Source organism: Papaver somniferum, unplaced genomic scaffold, assembly GCF_003573695.1.
Source record: "Papaver somniferum cultivar HN1 unplaced genomic scaffold, ASM357369v1 unplaced-scaffold_80, whole genome shotgun sequence".
Classification (NCBI taxonomy): Eukaryota; Viridiplantae; Streptophyta; class Magnoliopsida; order Ranunculales; family Papaveraceae; genus Papaver; species Papaver somniferum.
In genome coordinates, this window is record NW_020650971.1 from 1,179,488 (window position 1) to 1,196,564 (window position 17,077).

General features: G+C 37.2%; 1 protein-coding gene across 4 annotated transcripts; it reads left to right on the forward strand.

Moving 5' to 3' along the window:
• Window positions 1-13,538: 13,538 nt before the first annotated feature.
• Window positions 13,539-16,656, forward strand: LOC113345063 (putative methyltransferase C9orf114 homolog). 4 transcript variants are annotated; one of them, XM_026588926.1, is made up of 8 exons: window positions 13,539-13,779; window positions 13,929-14,005; window positions 14,799-14,915; window positions 15,036-15,152; window positions 15,486-15,662; window positions 15,773-15,847; window positions 15,928-15,992; window positions 16,319-16,656. In XM_026588926.1, exons 1-7 carry the CDS (start codon window positions 13,770-13,772, stop codon window positions 15,985-15,987), a joined length of 633 nt encoding a protein of 210 aa, XP_026444711.1. In that variant the 5' UTR covers window positions 13,539-13,769; the 3' UTR covers window positions 15,988-15,992; window positions 16,319-16,656. The 4 variants fall into 4 exon arrangements, with proteins under 4 accessions (XP_026444711.1, XP_026444712.1, XP_026444710.1 ...); XM_026588927.1 differs by having other exon boundaries at window positions 15,773-15,838; XM_026588925.1 differs by having other exon boundaries at window positions 15,773-15,809.
• Window positions 16,657-17,077: the final 421 nt, after the last annotated feature.

A 17,077-nucleotide genomic window follows, 5' to 3' on the forward strand; every position in this document is an offset into this window, starting at 1 on the left:
TGTGCTGAACACTGAGAAACCCAGTATGAATCAGCTCTCTAACCACATGATACTGAATTTTTATGTACTTTGTCATGTAATGAGAAACATGATTAGAATATAAGTAAATAACAATTGTATTGTCACAGTAGAGTGTTATTGGTAATTTAACAGGAATATGTAACTCAGAAAGCAAAGAAAAAATCCACTCCAATTCAGCTGTAGTTATAGATAAACATTTGTATTCTGCTTTTGTTGTTGATCTTGTAACTGTAGGTTGCTTTTTACTGGACCAAGAAACTAAAGAATTACCAAGAAAGACAGCATAACCACAAGGTGATCTTGCAGTTTCAGGACAACTTCCCCAATCTGAATCTGTATAAGCTGTTAATCTGTCAATATCACCCTTTCTCAAGGTAATACCATATCCAGTAGTGCCTTTTAAGTACCTAAGAATTCTCTTGACCAACAACAGATGAACATATGTAGGTTCATGCATAAATTAGCTTACATAATTGACCCTGAAGCAAATATCAGGTCTAGTTAAGCATAAGTACTGTGACATGCCAACCAAAATTCTGTAAGATGTAGCATCTGATAATAATTGACCTTCATGAACTGAAACTCTAGGACCCCTAGCTACTGGAGTATAATGCAAGAATTACACTCTGTCATGCCTGCTTTAACTAATAACTCAAGAGTATACTTTTTCTGTGTCAATAAAATTTCATTGTCTGTTCTTGTAGATTCTATACCTAAGAAGTAATGCAAACCACCCAACTGCTTCATTGCAAACAAAGAACTTAAATATTGCACAAGATGATTAAGCAAAGAAGTAGAAGAACCAGTAAGTATAATGTCATCTACATACAACAAAAGTATCAGCATGTCTGAACCAGCATTAAAGACAAACATGGATAAATATGAAATTGTTCTAACAAAACCATAAGAAAGTAATGCTGAGATGAAATTTTGAGACCAAGATCTTGGTGCTTGTTTCAATCCATATAAACTTTTCTTAAGATGACAAACTTTATTTGGAAACTATGAACTGACAAAACCTGGTGGCTGCTTCATGTAGACATTTTCTGTTAAGTTACCATGCAAAAATGCATTTGAAACATCCAATTGCCTTATAGGCCAATTTCTAGTAACAACTAAGCAAAGAACAACTCTAATTGTAGTAGACTTAACTACAGGACTAAAGGTCTCCCCATAGTCAATACCATCTTGTTGATTATATCCTTGAGCAACTAATCTTGATTTTAGTTTATCAACAGTGACATCTGACTTCAGTTTAACTCTATATACCCATTTACTACCTAGTATGTTCGTATGAGGCTCAGGATCAACTAACTCCCAAGTTCCATTATTCTATAGTGTAGTATTCTCTTTTGTCATAGAAACAAGTCATTTTGGATCTTTCATTTCCACTTTGAAATTTTTAGGCTTAGTAGGAGTATGAGTAATATAAGTTAGATCAGAAGGAATAGAATGACCAGTAAGATTTTGGCTTAGTAATTCCCTTTTTAGATCTAGTGACAATAGTAGAAGAAGCGGGAGAAGGAGTAGAAACAAATAAAATATCTTGTAAAACAGGAGAAAGAGAGGATGGAGCAGAAAAATAAAACTCATTTTCAGAGAAAATCACATGTCGAGATATATAAAGCTTCTTAGTTACAGGATTAAAACACTTGTATCCCTTATGTAAGGTACTATAGCCAACAAAAATACATATAACAGATTTGGGAGATAGTTTGTAAATTCTAGAGTGTCCTTATGCATCCAAAAACACGTAAAAAGGAATTATACGGCAGCTCATTATAAAGAACTTGAAAAGGAGACTTATCATGAAGAATAAGAGTAGGACTTCTATTAATAAGATAAGTAGCTGCTAGAAAAGCATCATACCGGTACTCCTTTGGACAAAAAGCATTAAACAACAAAGTATTGCCCATTTCAACAATGTTCCTATGCTTTCGTTCAGCAAGGCCGTTTTGTTGTGGTGTATTAGGACAAGAAATTCTTAGAAGAATACCATAATTTTCTAAAAAAGTTTTAAAAACACCTTTCACTAGTTCACTAGCACCATCTGTTTGAAAAGCAAGAATTTTTGTATGAAATAAATTTTCAGTTAAATTCTTAAAATGCTGAAAACATTGTAAAGCTTCAGTTTTTACTTGCATTGGATAAATCCAATGAAATCTGCTAAAATCATCAATAAACAAAATGTAATATATATGTCCTGCTATGGAAGGAACAAGAGAAGGACCCCACTGGTGGGCCCGGAGATGTGTATAAAATGAAGCAATGAAAACGGGCCTACAGTAATACCGCAAGTGCACGGTTGTCAGTTGTAGCTCGTGCAAGTACGGGTCGATCCACAGAGATCGGGTGTGTTTCGGAAGTGTTTTAGCTAATTGGGTTCCTAGTTTTGCTTTGGGCTTAGAAGCCTTTTGGAAATGTTGGGCTTAATGTACTATTGGGTTTGTTCTCAATAAAAGGAACTGAGCTTGGGCTCAGTTAGTCTTTGAAAGTGCAAATGGGCTTTGGGCCTTAAATTCAGGCTTTTGATTAAGCCCACAGTTGAATTAGATTGGGCCTTAACTTTAACCTAAACTGGGCTTTAAGCCTTAGTGAAATGGGCCTCAGTAATAAATTTGGGCTTAGTGAACTGGGCTTTGGCTTTGGTCTTCAGATGATCTCAAATTGTGCTCTGGGCTTTTGGGCTCAATGGGTTTTTGCCTTTGCTTGGCTGCAGGAAGCTGGACTTGGCTTGGCAACACAGCAGTAGACCAAGAAGAAGTAAAAGCAGTACAGCAGTGCAGGTGAAGTAGCAACTGCAGTAGAAGAATTAGGCACAACAGAGAAAGCAACAGAAGTGGCTTGGATGCTGCAGCAGGAGAAAACAAGCAGCACAAGTGCTGCAGCAGAAGCAGGAGCTGCAGAGGAAGCAACAGCACAGGTAAAACAAGTGAAGGCTGTGATGTTAAGACACCACAGTGAGCAGTGAAGGTGAAGCAAGTGGGAAGAGAAGGCAATGTAGCAGCTGCACAAGCAGTGCACAACAGCACAAGGCCAAAACAGTTAACAGGAAGGAGTAGCAGCAGAAACTGAACAATGCAAGTAGTGGCAGGAGCAAAGACCTGCAATAAAATGGAAGAAGCAAAGACAATGAAGTAAAGTAGACTAACAAATTAGCAAAGAAAACAAAACAAAGAACATCAATGACAGTGGAGGAAACTAAAGTAACAAGGAAACAATGGAGGAAAATGGAACAAACCAAGGCTGTTTTAGCCAAGGGCAGTGGAGATGGGAAGCTAACAGTGGTGGCATTCTAAGGCATATCTAGTAGAGTGGGAAGAGAACTAGATTGCTCATTGTCACAAATGAGCACTAGATTCTTCCCACTACTCAATCAGCACAATGCATCAAAGGTTAACACAACAGGGACATTAACAAACTCTACAAACTTAACAGGAGCATTTAAACTAACAGTGACAACAACAGTGAGCTAACATGACAACATTAACAATTCACAAGTTTAACATAGCAATTAACAGTGAACTAACATTAACCTAAACAGGATACTATCACACATTTAAACAACAACTATACACATTAACAGTAAAATGAAATTGACTGAACTTGAAAATTAACATTAAAATTAAGATTAAAACTGAATTTGAACCCTAATTGGTTACTTGGCTAGCCCAAGAACAGTTTTCTCTCTACACATCAGTTCCTATTTATAGTTTACAACAAAAAATACAAACCCTAATTCGAAACCCTAAAATTTTGGGGAAAATCAAATTCTCTCACCAATTTTCTGAATTAAGCTCGACCCATGCCCTGTTGATGTTCCCTCTGCTCCTCCTCTGCTCCACAGCTCCCAATTGCGTCTACTGATGCCCTAGCTTTTCTCTTTCTTATCTGTAGCACCTAGGGTTGATGCTAGGAACAAGAAAGGGAAATACTAGGGAGCTGGATGATGGTGAAGCTCGAGGTGGTGATGGAAGAGATGGTGGTGGCGTACATGGCAGAGAGGGGTTGCAGTTGCAGAGCCCTGCAACTGTCGGGGAAGAAGGAGAAGGAAGAGAAGAAGAATGGGTCGGGTCAGGGTATAGGTATAGGCTGCTACTGTGTGAAGCGGGATCATCGAGTTCGATATTTGCGAAGCTGAGCCGCTGGATATGGAGATGGTAGGTAGATCGGACAGTTAAGAGAGAAGCAATTTATAGCGACCGTTGGATGTGGAACACAACGAAGTCAACGGTGCTAGATTGAGTTAGGTGCTGTAGTGTAAGGCGGAATCATCGGGAGTTGATGCACAGGCATAGGAGCGACCGTTGGATTCAAACTCTAATCTGAAGGCTTGGAATTTCAGGTGCTATGGTAGATAGGACTTCAGATTTTGATGCTCTATGAAGGAGCGACCGTCGGATGCTTCTGAGAACTGATCTGATGGCTGAGAACGGAGGCGTTTTGTGTGTAGAAAATGAGGTTGTGCGCACCATTCTTCGCTTCCTTGCGTCTTTCTCCCGGCTTTTCACTACTTTTCTGCTCTTTTCCGCTCCGCATCATCCAGACTTTATTTATTACCTAAAAATGCAAAATTAATAAAAAATATTTATTCTTGAAAACAATGAAAATACAGAATATGGGATAAAATGTAGAATTAATGCACAAAAGATGAGTTAAATGCCAACAAAAAGGGATAATATATACAATATTTGGCACTCATCAAATACCCCCAAACCTGAATTTTACTTGTCCTCAAGTAAAACAAAACTAAGGAAATCCTAACTATACCACTGTCGCTGGTCTCTCGAATGCATTTAGCGTATGCACTAAGCCTTTTAAACCACTAAGTGTCCCTAGTGGACGAGTTGAAGTCTCGTGAAGGTTTACCAGAGGTGTGCCTACAAAACCTAAGGACAAAATATAAGCTCAGATTCCATCAAATGTGACATGTGCAAAACAGTTAAGCTCACAGCAAAATGGAGATGTCAATCTAGCTATCGAAGGCACAATCCTAGCACTGATAACAAATAAGACATGTGATAAGAGTGTAAAGTGTATCTACACATGTGTAAAGAAAGATCTGAAGTTATGACTACTAATCACCAAGAGATAGTTTCTCAGGCTAAGAACTGAGGTCGAAATCTAGCTAGCTGTCCGGACTTTACGAGAATTGTGAATGAGTTGGAGGTATTTCACAATTACTCGCGTTGTACATCAATGGCATACACCCTCCTTGCTTATTACAAAGAAACAACAAAAGATGACTATTTACATGACTCTTATTTACATTGACAATCTCTTTTTATTTTTGGAACAAGAGATGATGGAATTGATAAATACTTGATTTTTTTTTTTTATTTTTCTGATTTTTTTTTTTTTTTTTTTTTTTTTTTTTTTTTTTTTTTTTTTTTTTTTTTTTTTTTTTTTTTTTTTTTTTTTTTTTTTTTTTTTTTGAAGGAAACACTTTTGATATAACAAAAGAAACAAATTACATGACACTTTGCAAGAGGTAGCCCTTTTTGATGCACCCAGTTAAATTCGATGGTTGTCTTTCTTAATGTAACCTCCACCTTCTATCCCAACCAACCAAAGAACAAGCTAGTCAAGTTTCGTTCAGTATTCTAAAGTGATTGGCAATCGTAACTTCCTATCCAACACCTTGAAGATCGAGGCCATACATGTATTGGTAGATCGTGCGCGTGCAAATTTCTTATCACTATGTGAATTGTGCTAGAATCAGGGTGCCTAAATATCTAGACTAAGACTCCTAATAAAATACATATTTGCACAAGAGTCAACATTTCAAGGTAAATGAGCTCCATTTTTTATGATTTTTTCATTTTTTTTTTTTTTTTTTTTAATAATTTTTTTTTTTTTGAATTTTTTCGATTTTTTCAAAAAGAAGAAGGAGTTCGTTTTCAATTATAGCATTTTATCATGGTATCTACTCTATACCCCCAAACCTAAACTAAACATTGTCCTCAATGTTTCAAAATATGGAAAGAATTAAAATGCAACATATGGAAAGGGACATGCTGAGTAGAGTAAAAGGGGAGAGAATACCCGATTTCGGCGAAAGCAGAATTAAAACTCCGTTATTCAAGGCAAAAATCCAACATATTTTAGCCGAGATCATATTGGATTAGTAAAATATATACAAAAGGAACAAAAGGGTTTTTAAAATTTTATCTACTGGATTATATACAAAAAATTCACCATACACTAACAATCTAAAGAGTTGAGGATCAACCCAAAAGAAAAAGTGTAGAGACAAAGGAAGATTCAAAACACTAAAATTGGACTTAAATGGGAATGAGAGTGAAAAACCGAATGAATTACTTCTAAACCTAAATTGTTCAACAGGTTTACTTTTAAGCACAAAATCTAACAATTTTAGGGGTTCAGGATTCAAAAGGTCTAACTCATAATGGACTGTTTTCGGGATGGGCAAACATGCAATTTCCAACTGTGGCTCTTTAAAAGTGTTATATTTTGAAGCAAAAAAGTCCAAGAGGACTTGGGAAGCACACAGTTCCAATCCTAGATTAGGGATTTTCAGAAAAATTGGTTTGACAATATGGGTACAAACCAAATCTAGGTTGGGTGGAAGACCATCAGATTGTGACTTAGGTAGAAGAATAGGCATATCACTATCGATCAAATCAAAATCTCCTAACTCATCTACACATGTCACATCATGCTCATTATCATCAATCAAATTGGCAAGATTACAAACAGAATTATCAACATCATCAACAGATTTATTTTCATGTATCGGCACATCAGGGGAAACATCACATGGAATACTAGAAGAAATATCATGCATTAAGGTCGGGGCAGAGAAGCCTAATGTATTTGAACCCAAAGGTTCCATAACATTTTCAGTATAGACATGTTCTTCTAACATAACATCATAATCATCATCATCATCATGATAGGCATTTTGCAATCTAGGATAATTTTCAATCCTAAGGTCGGAGCTATTACAAGAATAAAACTCTAATTCATGAGGGTGACTCATATCATGTGGTGTTGTTCCTGTTTCCCTAACGGATTCCCATTGATGGTTTTTTTCTGCAATCTCGGCTAAAAAATTCCATGCATCATCCACAGATTTATCAATAAATTCACCATTACACATAGATTCAACCATGGTTCGAGATTTAAAGTCTAGTCCCTCATAGAGGATGACGACAAGTCTCCACTTCTCAATTCCATGGTGCGGACATTCACTCAACAAATCATTAAAACGTTCAAAATAGTGAAAAACAGTTTCCTCATCCAATTGGACAAAACAATTGATATTTTGACGAATAGCGATGGTCCTATGGCGTGGAAAAAATTTTTGGAAAAATTGATTAGTGAGATGTTCCCAAGTGGTGATTGATTGTGGTCTCAAACCGTAAAACCATGTTTTGGCCCTTTCTTTTAAAGAAAATGTAAACAAACGCAATTTCAGAGAGTCTTCGGACAAATGATCAGGTTGCATAGTCCGACAAATTTGTTCAAACTCTCTTACATGAGTATAGGGGTTCTCAGAATCGAACCCTCGAAATATAGGCAGTATTTGTATCATGTTTGCATTTATTTTAAAAGGGTTATTAGTTTGAGGTAAGACAATACATGATAATGGAATTTGTATTGATGGATACATGTATTCATGGAGAGCACGAGGTTGGCCCATTTTGAAATGACACAAAGCCCACTATTTGGTTTTAATGGGTTTTAAAAAAATTTGGTTTTTGATGGGTTTGGATTTTTGGGAAAAATTTGGTTTTGGTGGGATATAAAAGAAATTTGGTTTAAAATTGGGAACAAAAGAAAATTTTGGTTTTTTTGAATGGGAAAAAAAGATTTTTTTTTTTTTTTTTTTTCAAAAAAAGAAAATAAAATTTGGTTTTTGAATTGGGAGCACGCCCACTGTTGGTCCTCTAATGGAATGAAGGCTGCGGCCTACGAAAATCCAAGTTTTAATTTTGAAAGTTTGATTTGGCCCAGTTGGTTAAGGCCCGACGTTTGTTTTAAAACTTTGGTTTCGAGGTTCACTTACAAGTCCACAATCAGTTATAAGCTCAGCTGGGTTTAAACCCAGAGTCTAAAATACAAGTCCAATGAAAGAATTTAAACAAGCCCACACAAAATAAATACAAGCCCACAAATTAAACAAACAAGCCCACAAATAAATTATTACAAACCCAAAATAGAAAAATAAAAAGCCCAAAAAATTGGGTTAATTATTACAAGCCCACAATTAAAAAAAATTTGGAAGCCCACAGGTTGGGTTCTCTCAATTGAATGGGTTTAGGCTTACCTTTTTAGCACAGCCCAGCTGCTCTGATATTGTTGCAAAAACCCAGTTGGGTTTTGGTTCTTTTCCTTGGTGGCGTCCCAGCAGAGGAAAAACAGGTTCAGAATCAGCAGGTCCAATAGCAAATGAAATGAAGCAGATGCAGATGCAAATGCTATGAAATGAAATGCAAAATAGCTAAGAAAAACACAGATAAAACACAGCACCAATCCCCGGCAGCGGCGCCAAAAACTTGGCAGGTCCGGAAAGGTGTGTAAATTTGATGCAATGAAAACGGGCCTACAGTAATACCGCAAGTGCACGGTCGTCAGTTGTAGCTCGTGCAAGTACGGGTCGATCCACAGAGATTGGGTGTGTTTCGGAAGTGTGTCTTAGCTAATTGGGTTCCTAGATTTGCTTTGGGCTTAGAAGCCCTTTGGAAATGTTGGGCTTAATGTACTATTGGGTTTGTTCTCAATAAAAGGAACTGAGCTTGGGCTCAGTTAGTCTTTGAAGTGCAACTTGGCTTTGGGCCTTAAATTCAGGCTTTTGATTAAGCCCACAGTTGAATTGGATTGGGCCTTAACTTTAATCTAAACTGGGCTTTAAGCCTTAGTGAAATGGACCTCAGTAATGAATTTGGGCTTAATGAACTGGGCTTTGGCTTTGGTCTTCAGATGATCTCAAATTGTGCTCTGGGCTTTTGGGCTCAATGGGTTTTTGCCTTTGCTTGGCTGCAGGAAGCTGGACTTGGCTTGGCAACACAGCAGTAGACCAAGAAGAAGTAAAAGCAGTACAGCAGTGCAGGTGAAGTAGCAACTGCAGTAGAAGAATTAGGCACAACAGAGAAAGCAACAGAAGTGGCTTGGATGCTGCAGCAGGAGAAAACAAGCAGCACAAGTGCTGCAGCAGAAGCAGGAGCTGCAGAGGAAGCAACAGCACAGGTAAAACAAGTGAAGGCTGTGATGTTAAGACACCACAGTGAGCAGTGAAGGTGAAGCAAGTGGGAAGAGAAGGCAATGTAGCAGCTGCACAAGCAGTGCACAACAGCACAAGGCCAAAACAGTTAACAGGAAAGGAGTAGCAGCAGAAACTGAACAATGCAAGTAGTGGCAGGAGCAAAGACCATGCAATAAAATGGAAGAAGCAAAGACAATGAAGTAAAGTAGACTAACAAATTAGCAAAGAAAACAAAACAAAGAACATCAATGACAGTGGAGGAAAACTAAAGTAACAAGGAAACAATGGAGGAAAATGGAACAAACCAAGGCTGTTTTAGCCAAGGGCAGTGGAGATGGGAAGCTAACAGTGGTGGCATTCTAAGGCATATCTAGTAGAGTGGGAAGAGAACTAGATTGCTCATTGTCACAAATGAGCACTAGATTCTTCCCACTACTCAATCAGCACAATGCATCAAAGGTTAACACAACAGGGACATTAACAAACTCTACAAACTTAACAGGAGCATTTAAACTAACAGTGACAACAACAGTGAGCTAACATGACAACATTAACAATTCACAAGTTTAACATAGCAATTAACAGTGAACTAACATTAACCTAAACAGGATACTATCACACATTTAAACAACAACTATACACATTAACAGTAAAATGAAATTGACTGAACTTGAAAATTAACATTAAAATTAAGATTAAAACTGAATTTGAACCCTAATTGGTTACTTGGCTAGCCCAAGAACAGTTTTCTCTCTACACATCAGTTCCTATTTATAGTTTACAACAAAAAATACAAACCCTAATTCGAAACCCTAAAATTTTGGGGAAAATCAAATTCTCTCACCAATTTTCTGAATTAAGCTCGACCCATGCCCTGTTGATGTTCCCTCTGCTCCTCCTCTGCTCCACAGCTCCCAATTGCGTCTACTGATGCCCTAGCTTTTCTCTTTCTTATCTGTAGCACCTAGGGTTGATGCTAGGAACAAGAAAGGGAAATACTAGGGAGCTGGATGATGGTGAAGCTCGAGGTGGTGATGGAAGAGATGGTGGTGGCGTACATGGCAGAGAGGGGTTGCAGTTGCAGAGCCCTGCAACTGTCGGGGAAGAAGGAGAAGGAAGAGAAGAAGAATGGGTCGGGTCAGGGTATAGGTATAGGCTGCTACTGTGTGAAGCGGGATCATCGAGTTCGATATTTGCGAAGCTGAGCCGCTGGATATGGAGATGGTAGGTAGATCGGACAGTTAAGAGAGAAGCAGTTTATAGCGACCGTTGGATGTGGAACACAACGAAGTCAACGGTGCTAGATTGAGTTAGGTGCTGTAGTGTAAGGCGGAATCATCGGGAGTTGATGCACAGGCATAGGAGCGACCGTAGGATCTAAATGTGATCTAATCTGAAGGCTTGGAATTTAGGCACTATGGTGTTTTGCAGGAGCTTCAGATTTTGATGCGCGATGAAGGAGCGACCATCGGATGATGGAGGAAAATGGAACAAACCAAGGCTGTTTTAGCCAAGGGCAGTGGAGATGGGAAGCTAACAGTGGTGGCATTCTAAGGCATATCTAGTAGAGTGGGAAGAGAACTAGATTGCTCATTGTCACAAATGAGCACTAGATTCTTCCCACTACTCAATCAGCACAATGCATCAAAGGTTAACACAACAGGGACATTAACAAACTCTACAAACTTAACAGGAGCATTTAAACTAACAGTGACAACAACAGTGAGCTAACATGACAACATTAACAATTCACAAGTTTAACATAGCAATTAACAGTGAACTAACATTAACCTAAACAGGATACTATCACACATTTAAACAACAACTATACACATTAACAGTAAAATGAAATTGACTGAACTTGAAAATTAACATTAAAATTAAGATTAAAACTGAATTTGAACCCTAATTGGTTACTTGGCTAGCCCAAGAACAGTTTTCTCTCTACACATCAGTTCCTATTTATAGTTTACAACAAAAAATACAAACCCTAATTCGAAACCCTAAAATTTTGGGGAAAATCAAATTCTCTCACCAATTTTCTGAATTAAGCTCGACCCATGCCCTGTTGATGTTCCCTCTGCTCCTCCTCTGCTCCACAGCTCCCAATTGCGTCTACTGATGCCCTAGCTTTTCTCTTTCTTATCTGTAGCACCTAGGGTTGATGCTAGGAACAAGAAAGGGAAATACTAGGGAGCTGGATGATGGTGAAGCTCGAGGTGGTGATGGAAGAGATGGTGGTGGCGTACATGGCAGAGAGGGGTTGCAGTTGCAGAGCCCTGCAACTGTCGGGGAAGAAGGAGAAGGAAGAGAAGAAGAATGGGTCGGGTCAGGGTATAGGTATAGGCTGCTACTGTGTGAAGCGGGATCATCGAGTTCGATATTTGCGAAGCTGAGCCGCTGGATATGGAGATGGTAGGTAGATCGGACAGTTAAGAGAGAAGCAGTTTATAGCGACCGTTGGATGTGGAACACAACGAAGTCAACGGTGCTAGATTGAGTTAGGTGCTGTAGTGTAAGGCGGAATCATCGGGAGTTGATGCACAGGCATAGGAGCGACCTTAGGATCTAAATGTGATCTAATCTGAAGGCTTAGAATTTAGGTGCTATGGTATGTGATAGGAGCTTCAGATTTTGATGCGCGATGAAGGAGCGACCATCGGATGCTTCTGAGAACTGATCTGATGGCTGAGAACGGAGGCGTTTTTGTGTGTAGAAAACGAGGTTGTGCGCACCATTCTTCGCGGCTTCCTTGCGTGATTTCTCCCGGCTTTTCACTACTTTTCTGCTCTTTTCCGCTCCGCAAGTCATCCAGACTTTATTTATTACCTAAAAATGCAAAATTAAGTAAGAAAAATATTTATTCTTGAAAACAATGAAAATACAGAATATGGGATAAACTGTAGAATTAATGCATAAAAGATGAGTTAAAATGCCAACAAAAAGGGATAAATATATACAATATTTGGCACTCATCACCCACTCATCACAATGAACTAGTGCAAGTGGAGATGAAGCATGAGAAGAAGAAAGATGGAAGGGAAGCCTCTTACTTTATGCTAATTGACAAGGATGACAAAGAGAATGAGAATTGTCAGACTTAACTATGATATTCTTGCCATTTTGGAGTTGTTGAACAATCTTTGTAGAGGGATGGCCTAATTTGTTATGCCATATACCAGAAGAAGCAACAAGAGAAGAAAAAGCAAATTGCAGCTCAGTAGAAGTAATAGGATACAAGTTATTTATCATTTTACCATATGCAAGTAAAGCATGATCATGTAAACTTCTTATCTCATACCCATAATGGTCAAAAGTGATATAACAAGAATTTTCCTTGGTAAATCTAGATATTGAGAGAAAGTTGTGTTTCATGTCAGGAACATGTAAGATATTATCTAGCCTAAATATGGTTTTTGGTGTAACAAGATTGGCACTACCAGTAAGAGAAATAGATAAGGTCTTACCATTGCCAAGCATAACATGATCCTTGCCCTTATAAAAAGAAGTATTATGAAGCAAATTCCTATCTCTAATCATGTGAGTAGAAGCACCACTATCAGAAATCCACACTGTGCTAGATGGAGAAGGATCATCATCGACTGCAGTATCATTGATATTCAGGCTTGTGAAAGCATGTTGTTAAGTACCAGCATAATTAACTGGAGCTGAATGATCCACTGAAGCATCGGAAGTAACAAAATTTGCTTGCTTTTAGTCCATTTGAAGTGCCAGTTGGTGGATGATATCGAAAGAAACACCTTGTTGCAATGTGTCCATTCTTCTTACATATTTGACAAAACATCTTCGAATAATCCATATAAGGCCTTCTGTCATTATTTGAGCTAGACCCATGTTGAAAATTTCCAGCTGAACTATTAGAAGAAGAACCATGTTGATATTGACTGTTCTTGTAATTTCCACACTAGTGGAAAATGGGTTTTATTGACCCATACCCACAACCCTCATTCATAGTCAATTGACTGTGGACCGGTCAAACTCCGTCTTAGATTTAATAAAAATGCGGAGCACATCTAGGAGTGTTAAAAACGGTCGTTGTATAAGATTTTTTATTATTATTTTGTTCCTCGTGCTTTGACCCACACTGTGACCGAGGATTCTAGTTTATCCTATAGGTAGGATTTCCCTGGGCCCCACCCTTTTGATGGCCACGATTAGCCAAACCGTAGTGAACGACTAGATTAATCGGACCCTATTTTTTCTTTTGACCATCTCGTGCGTATCTCTTTCAATTTCTTATATCTTTCCTATAAAAAGAGAACGAAACTCAGTTCTCTTTCACCCTCTCACAACCGCACTTCAAATCCTTCTCTGACTCATCTCTCTTAGGGTTTGGTAATCATGTCTACTAGAATACCAGAATTTGATTTTCTATGTTACTAGAAATAGAAGTGAAGGTGGTTAATCAGGAAGTAGAAGAATACATGGGGTTGAATCTGAACAATCTTAGACCAGTGAATCTCACAGTGTTGTTGTTGACTAGAGATTCGCAAAGAATATGATACAGGGTAATTTTTTTATTTGGGTTTTCTCTTGTATTTTAATTTGGGGGTTAGGGTTTTGATTTTACAATTTTTAGAGCTCGATTGTTTGGATGAATTAGAATGTTTTATGTTATTTGTTCTTGATTTGAAACAGTTTTCTCTTGCTAAATCAGATTCGAAAGGGTCTTTGTCGATTTTCAAAAATGGAGATCGAAGACCAGTTCCTGCTGCAGATGATGAGATTATGGAGGTTGATGACTTTGAATCCCCTGATTAAAGATTAAAGCTCTTACTTTTGCTTAGTATTCATCTTATCTTCAATTTTTTTTATTAATTTTGATTTTTTTTTTTAATTTTAGGGTTTATGAGTTTTGGTTCTAATTCGATTCTTTTTGTGTTTTTTGTGGTTGTAAGTGTGGAAGAATTTTTCACGCACTGCAATCCTGGTGAGGATATTTCTTCTCCTTCTATCTATATCTCTATTACCATTTTTGTTAATTTTGGGTTATTTTGGCTAGTAAATCAGGGTTGATTTGAGGGGTTTTTCTGGTTAGTGTTTTTGTTTTTTTTCGATTTTTTGATGTACATTTTTGACCGAATTAGAGGATTTGATTTGATTTGATTTTGATAAAGAATTATTAGTGTTTGAAGAGGATTTTAATGTGGGGTTTCAAAATGAGTGACTTTATGTTGTGTTAGCATGAGTGAATGACTCATGCATGTGATTTTTGTAGTTAAACTTTGGAATTTTTGCTCAAATGGAGTTATACTATGTGGTCAATTCTGGGGGTGATGCTCAAATTGATTTTGTAATTGATTGTGTTAAGCCTTAGTTTGTAATTGTTGGAAATGCATCATTGGTAGAAATGAAAATATTCGTGTTTGGGATTTGACAGCAAATTCATGCAGTTGTGAGTTGGTATATACTGGATATTTTATTGCTATGTTGAACATTTTTGGTTTCTAGTAACAGTTCTGTTACCTTATGATCAGAAGTAATTGTAGACATTAGAACCTTTTATCAAGTTTACAGTGTAATTCAGGTGCCAGAGGTGGATACGTCCGTACGATCTCTCACAGTAATGTGGGATGGAAGCTTAGTTGTTGCTGCAAACAATAATAAAACTTGCTATGTTTGGCGCTTGCAGCGTGGGACTCAGGTTTCGTATCAGTTCTGTAACAATATATGTTCTTAATTTTATTAAAAAAAGGCATAACCTGTTTTGATAAGAGTCTGAGCCTTTTTTTCATTAATCTTAAGCATTTGTATTATGATGCAGACTATGACAAATTTTGAGCCGCTTCATAAACTACAAGCACATGATGGTTACATCCTGAAGTGTTTGCATTCACCTGGTCAAATAGCTCGTGTAGCTATAATTTTCAGAGTCAATGAGGTTAGTGCTATATTCTAATTAGGTTTTCGTTATATTTCTTATTGTTAATTTTTTCTTGTTTTTTTTTGTAGTTCTTAAATCTCTAAATTTATCAGAAAAAACCAAAGATTATTTAAAGATTGTACCGTATGTGGGTTCGTTTATTGTTACAGTCAGGGATTCGTCTTCGAGGGAAAATAAATAGAGTTGATCATATGGCTTCATTTTTTTGATAAAAAAAATGATTAGTTTGAAGGTTCAAGGAAATAGGAATTGTGGGTTTATTAAGAAACTCAGAGACAGAAGAGTTAAGTAAATTTTGCTTATGAGAAGGATTTTGTTTTGTGTAAACAGGTGGTGATATTTGAAAATAATAATGGTTCAGATTATGATTTGAGATTAGAAATAAAAGAAGATGACAATGGTAATGAGAGCGGTACGCAGTTTCTTATAAGAATACTAAAGTATTTAGAGACACCAAGGTATCTAAGACATGCGCTTTTGCAGATGCATATAAGCTTTAGATCTGTGGTATGTTTTCTTCCTTCAAAAAATTGCTATAATGCATGTAGTATACATGTATAAATTTGTGTAATTGCTTATGATCTGAATTTACAAAATCTGCTTGCATTTTTTCGTAGGGTTTGTTACCGCCCCTTGATGATCCTCATCATTTGCGTAAGCATGAATGGGTCCATATCGGGAAAGTTAGTTTTGTATGTTTTTATTTTCATTGTGAAAACTGAAAACATTCTCACGTATGGAATTAATAGTTGACCTTGTAATGCCTCTGCAGGTGTTACACAGAAAGAAAGAGGTCCGGATAACACCGGTACACAAGTCGATGCTGGTTTAATGAAGGTATGGTTCTCAATCGCCTCTTGAAATAGTTTTAGATAAGAGTTATTGTCATTTTTATTGAATTTATATGCCAATGTTGCATCCTAATGCATCTTTTTTTCCCTGACGATGACATTTTCTCTTTTATCATGAAATCCAAAAGAAAGAATTGCAGAATGTGGACAATAAAATCTCCCTGTTATTGATACTTTCAATCTTTCTTAAATGAGATTTATTCTTGGTGTTCTAAATCAACTGCATCTGTTATGAGCATGAAACCACATAAGATACTTTTTTACGAAGTATGATTGGTTTCCAGCTGATTGTTGATTTTCCAAATTGTGCAGAATATTGTCGTTGACCAGAATCTTGATCCTGGAATTCGTGTGACCGTAGCAATGAGAATTGATCGCTGACTGGAAACATGTAAACTCTTGATGTTTCTTTTTGATGGATGGTGCCTATTTAGAGTTGCTTTTCACTTATTTTATGGACGAGTGTGATTAGTCGGCATGGGACAATTCTGATGTGTCCGACAGTACTTAGTTCTTCTCATTCATTTTTCATATTGCAAATTTAGTCCATACTTGATATGTTTGTTAGCATCACTTGCTTCAGCTTAATATGTTAATTTGAACTTGTGACTCACAAATTGTGTATTGTGATTTATCTTTTTGGATCCAAAGTTTCTGTAAGTTGTTTTAGGCCACTCTATATTAAGGCACTTTTTTGTAAAACTTCTTCTTTTTATCCTCCTAGATTATTTTTGCAAGGTTGTGCCATCTTCCACTCCCAGAGAAGAAGGGTCATATTGGGGGTATAAAGTACGATACGCGCCAAATATCAATTTTGTTTTTAAAGATTGCCCTTTTAAGGTACTTGTTCTTATGTTTGTGTAGTTGTTAAGCCACAACTGTTCATGTATTAACCCTCAATTACTTCCCCAATGTGGATATAGTCATAAGCTTGGAACTTCTGAGCACGGCGTTGTGCTTAGCTCATCAGAGCTGACCATACCTACATTCAGGTACTATTTGTGTATTTGTTGTGCTTATTAAAATTTAACTGAGATGGTGGGTAAACTAAAAATAGTCGTGCTTCTTTTA

Bases quoted from the DNA above. Each gene is read 5' to 3' on its own strand.
- LOC113345063 (XM_026588925.1), top strand. The intron at 14,916-15,035 runs GTTTCGTATCAG...ATTATGATGCAG, and splicing joins GCTTGCAGCGTGGGACTCAG to ACTATGACAAATTTTGAGCC. The intron at 15,993-16,318 runs GTATGGTTCTCA...CAAATTGTGCAG, and splicing joins TCGATGCTGGTTTAATGAAG to AATATTGTCGTTGACCAGAA.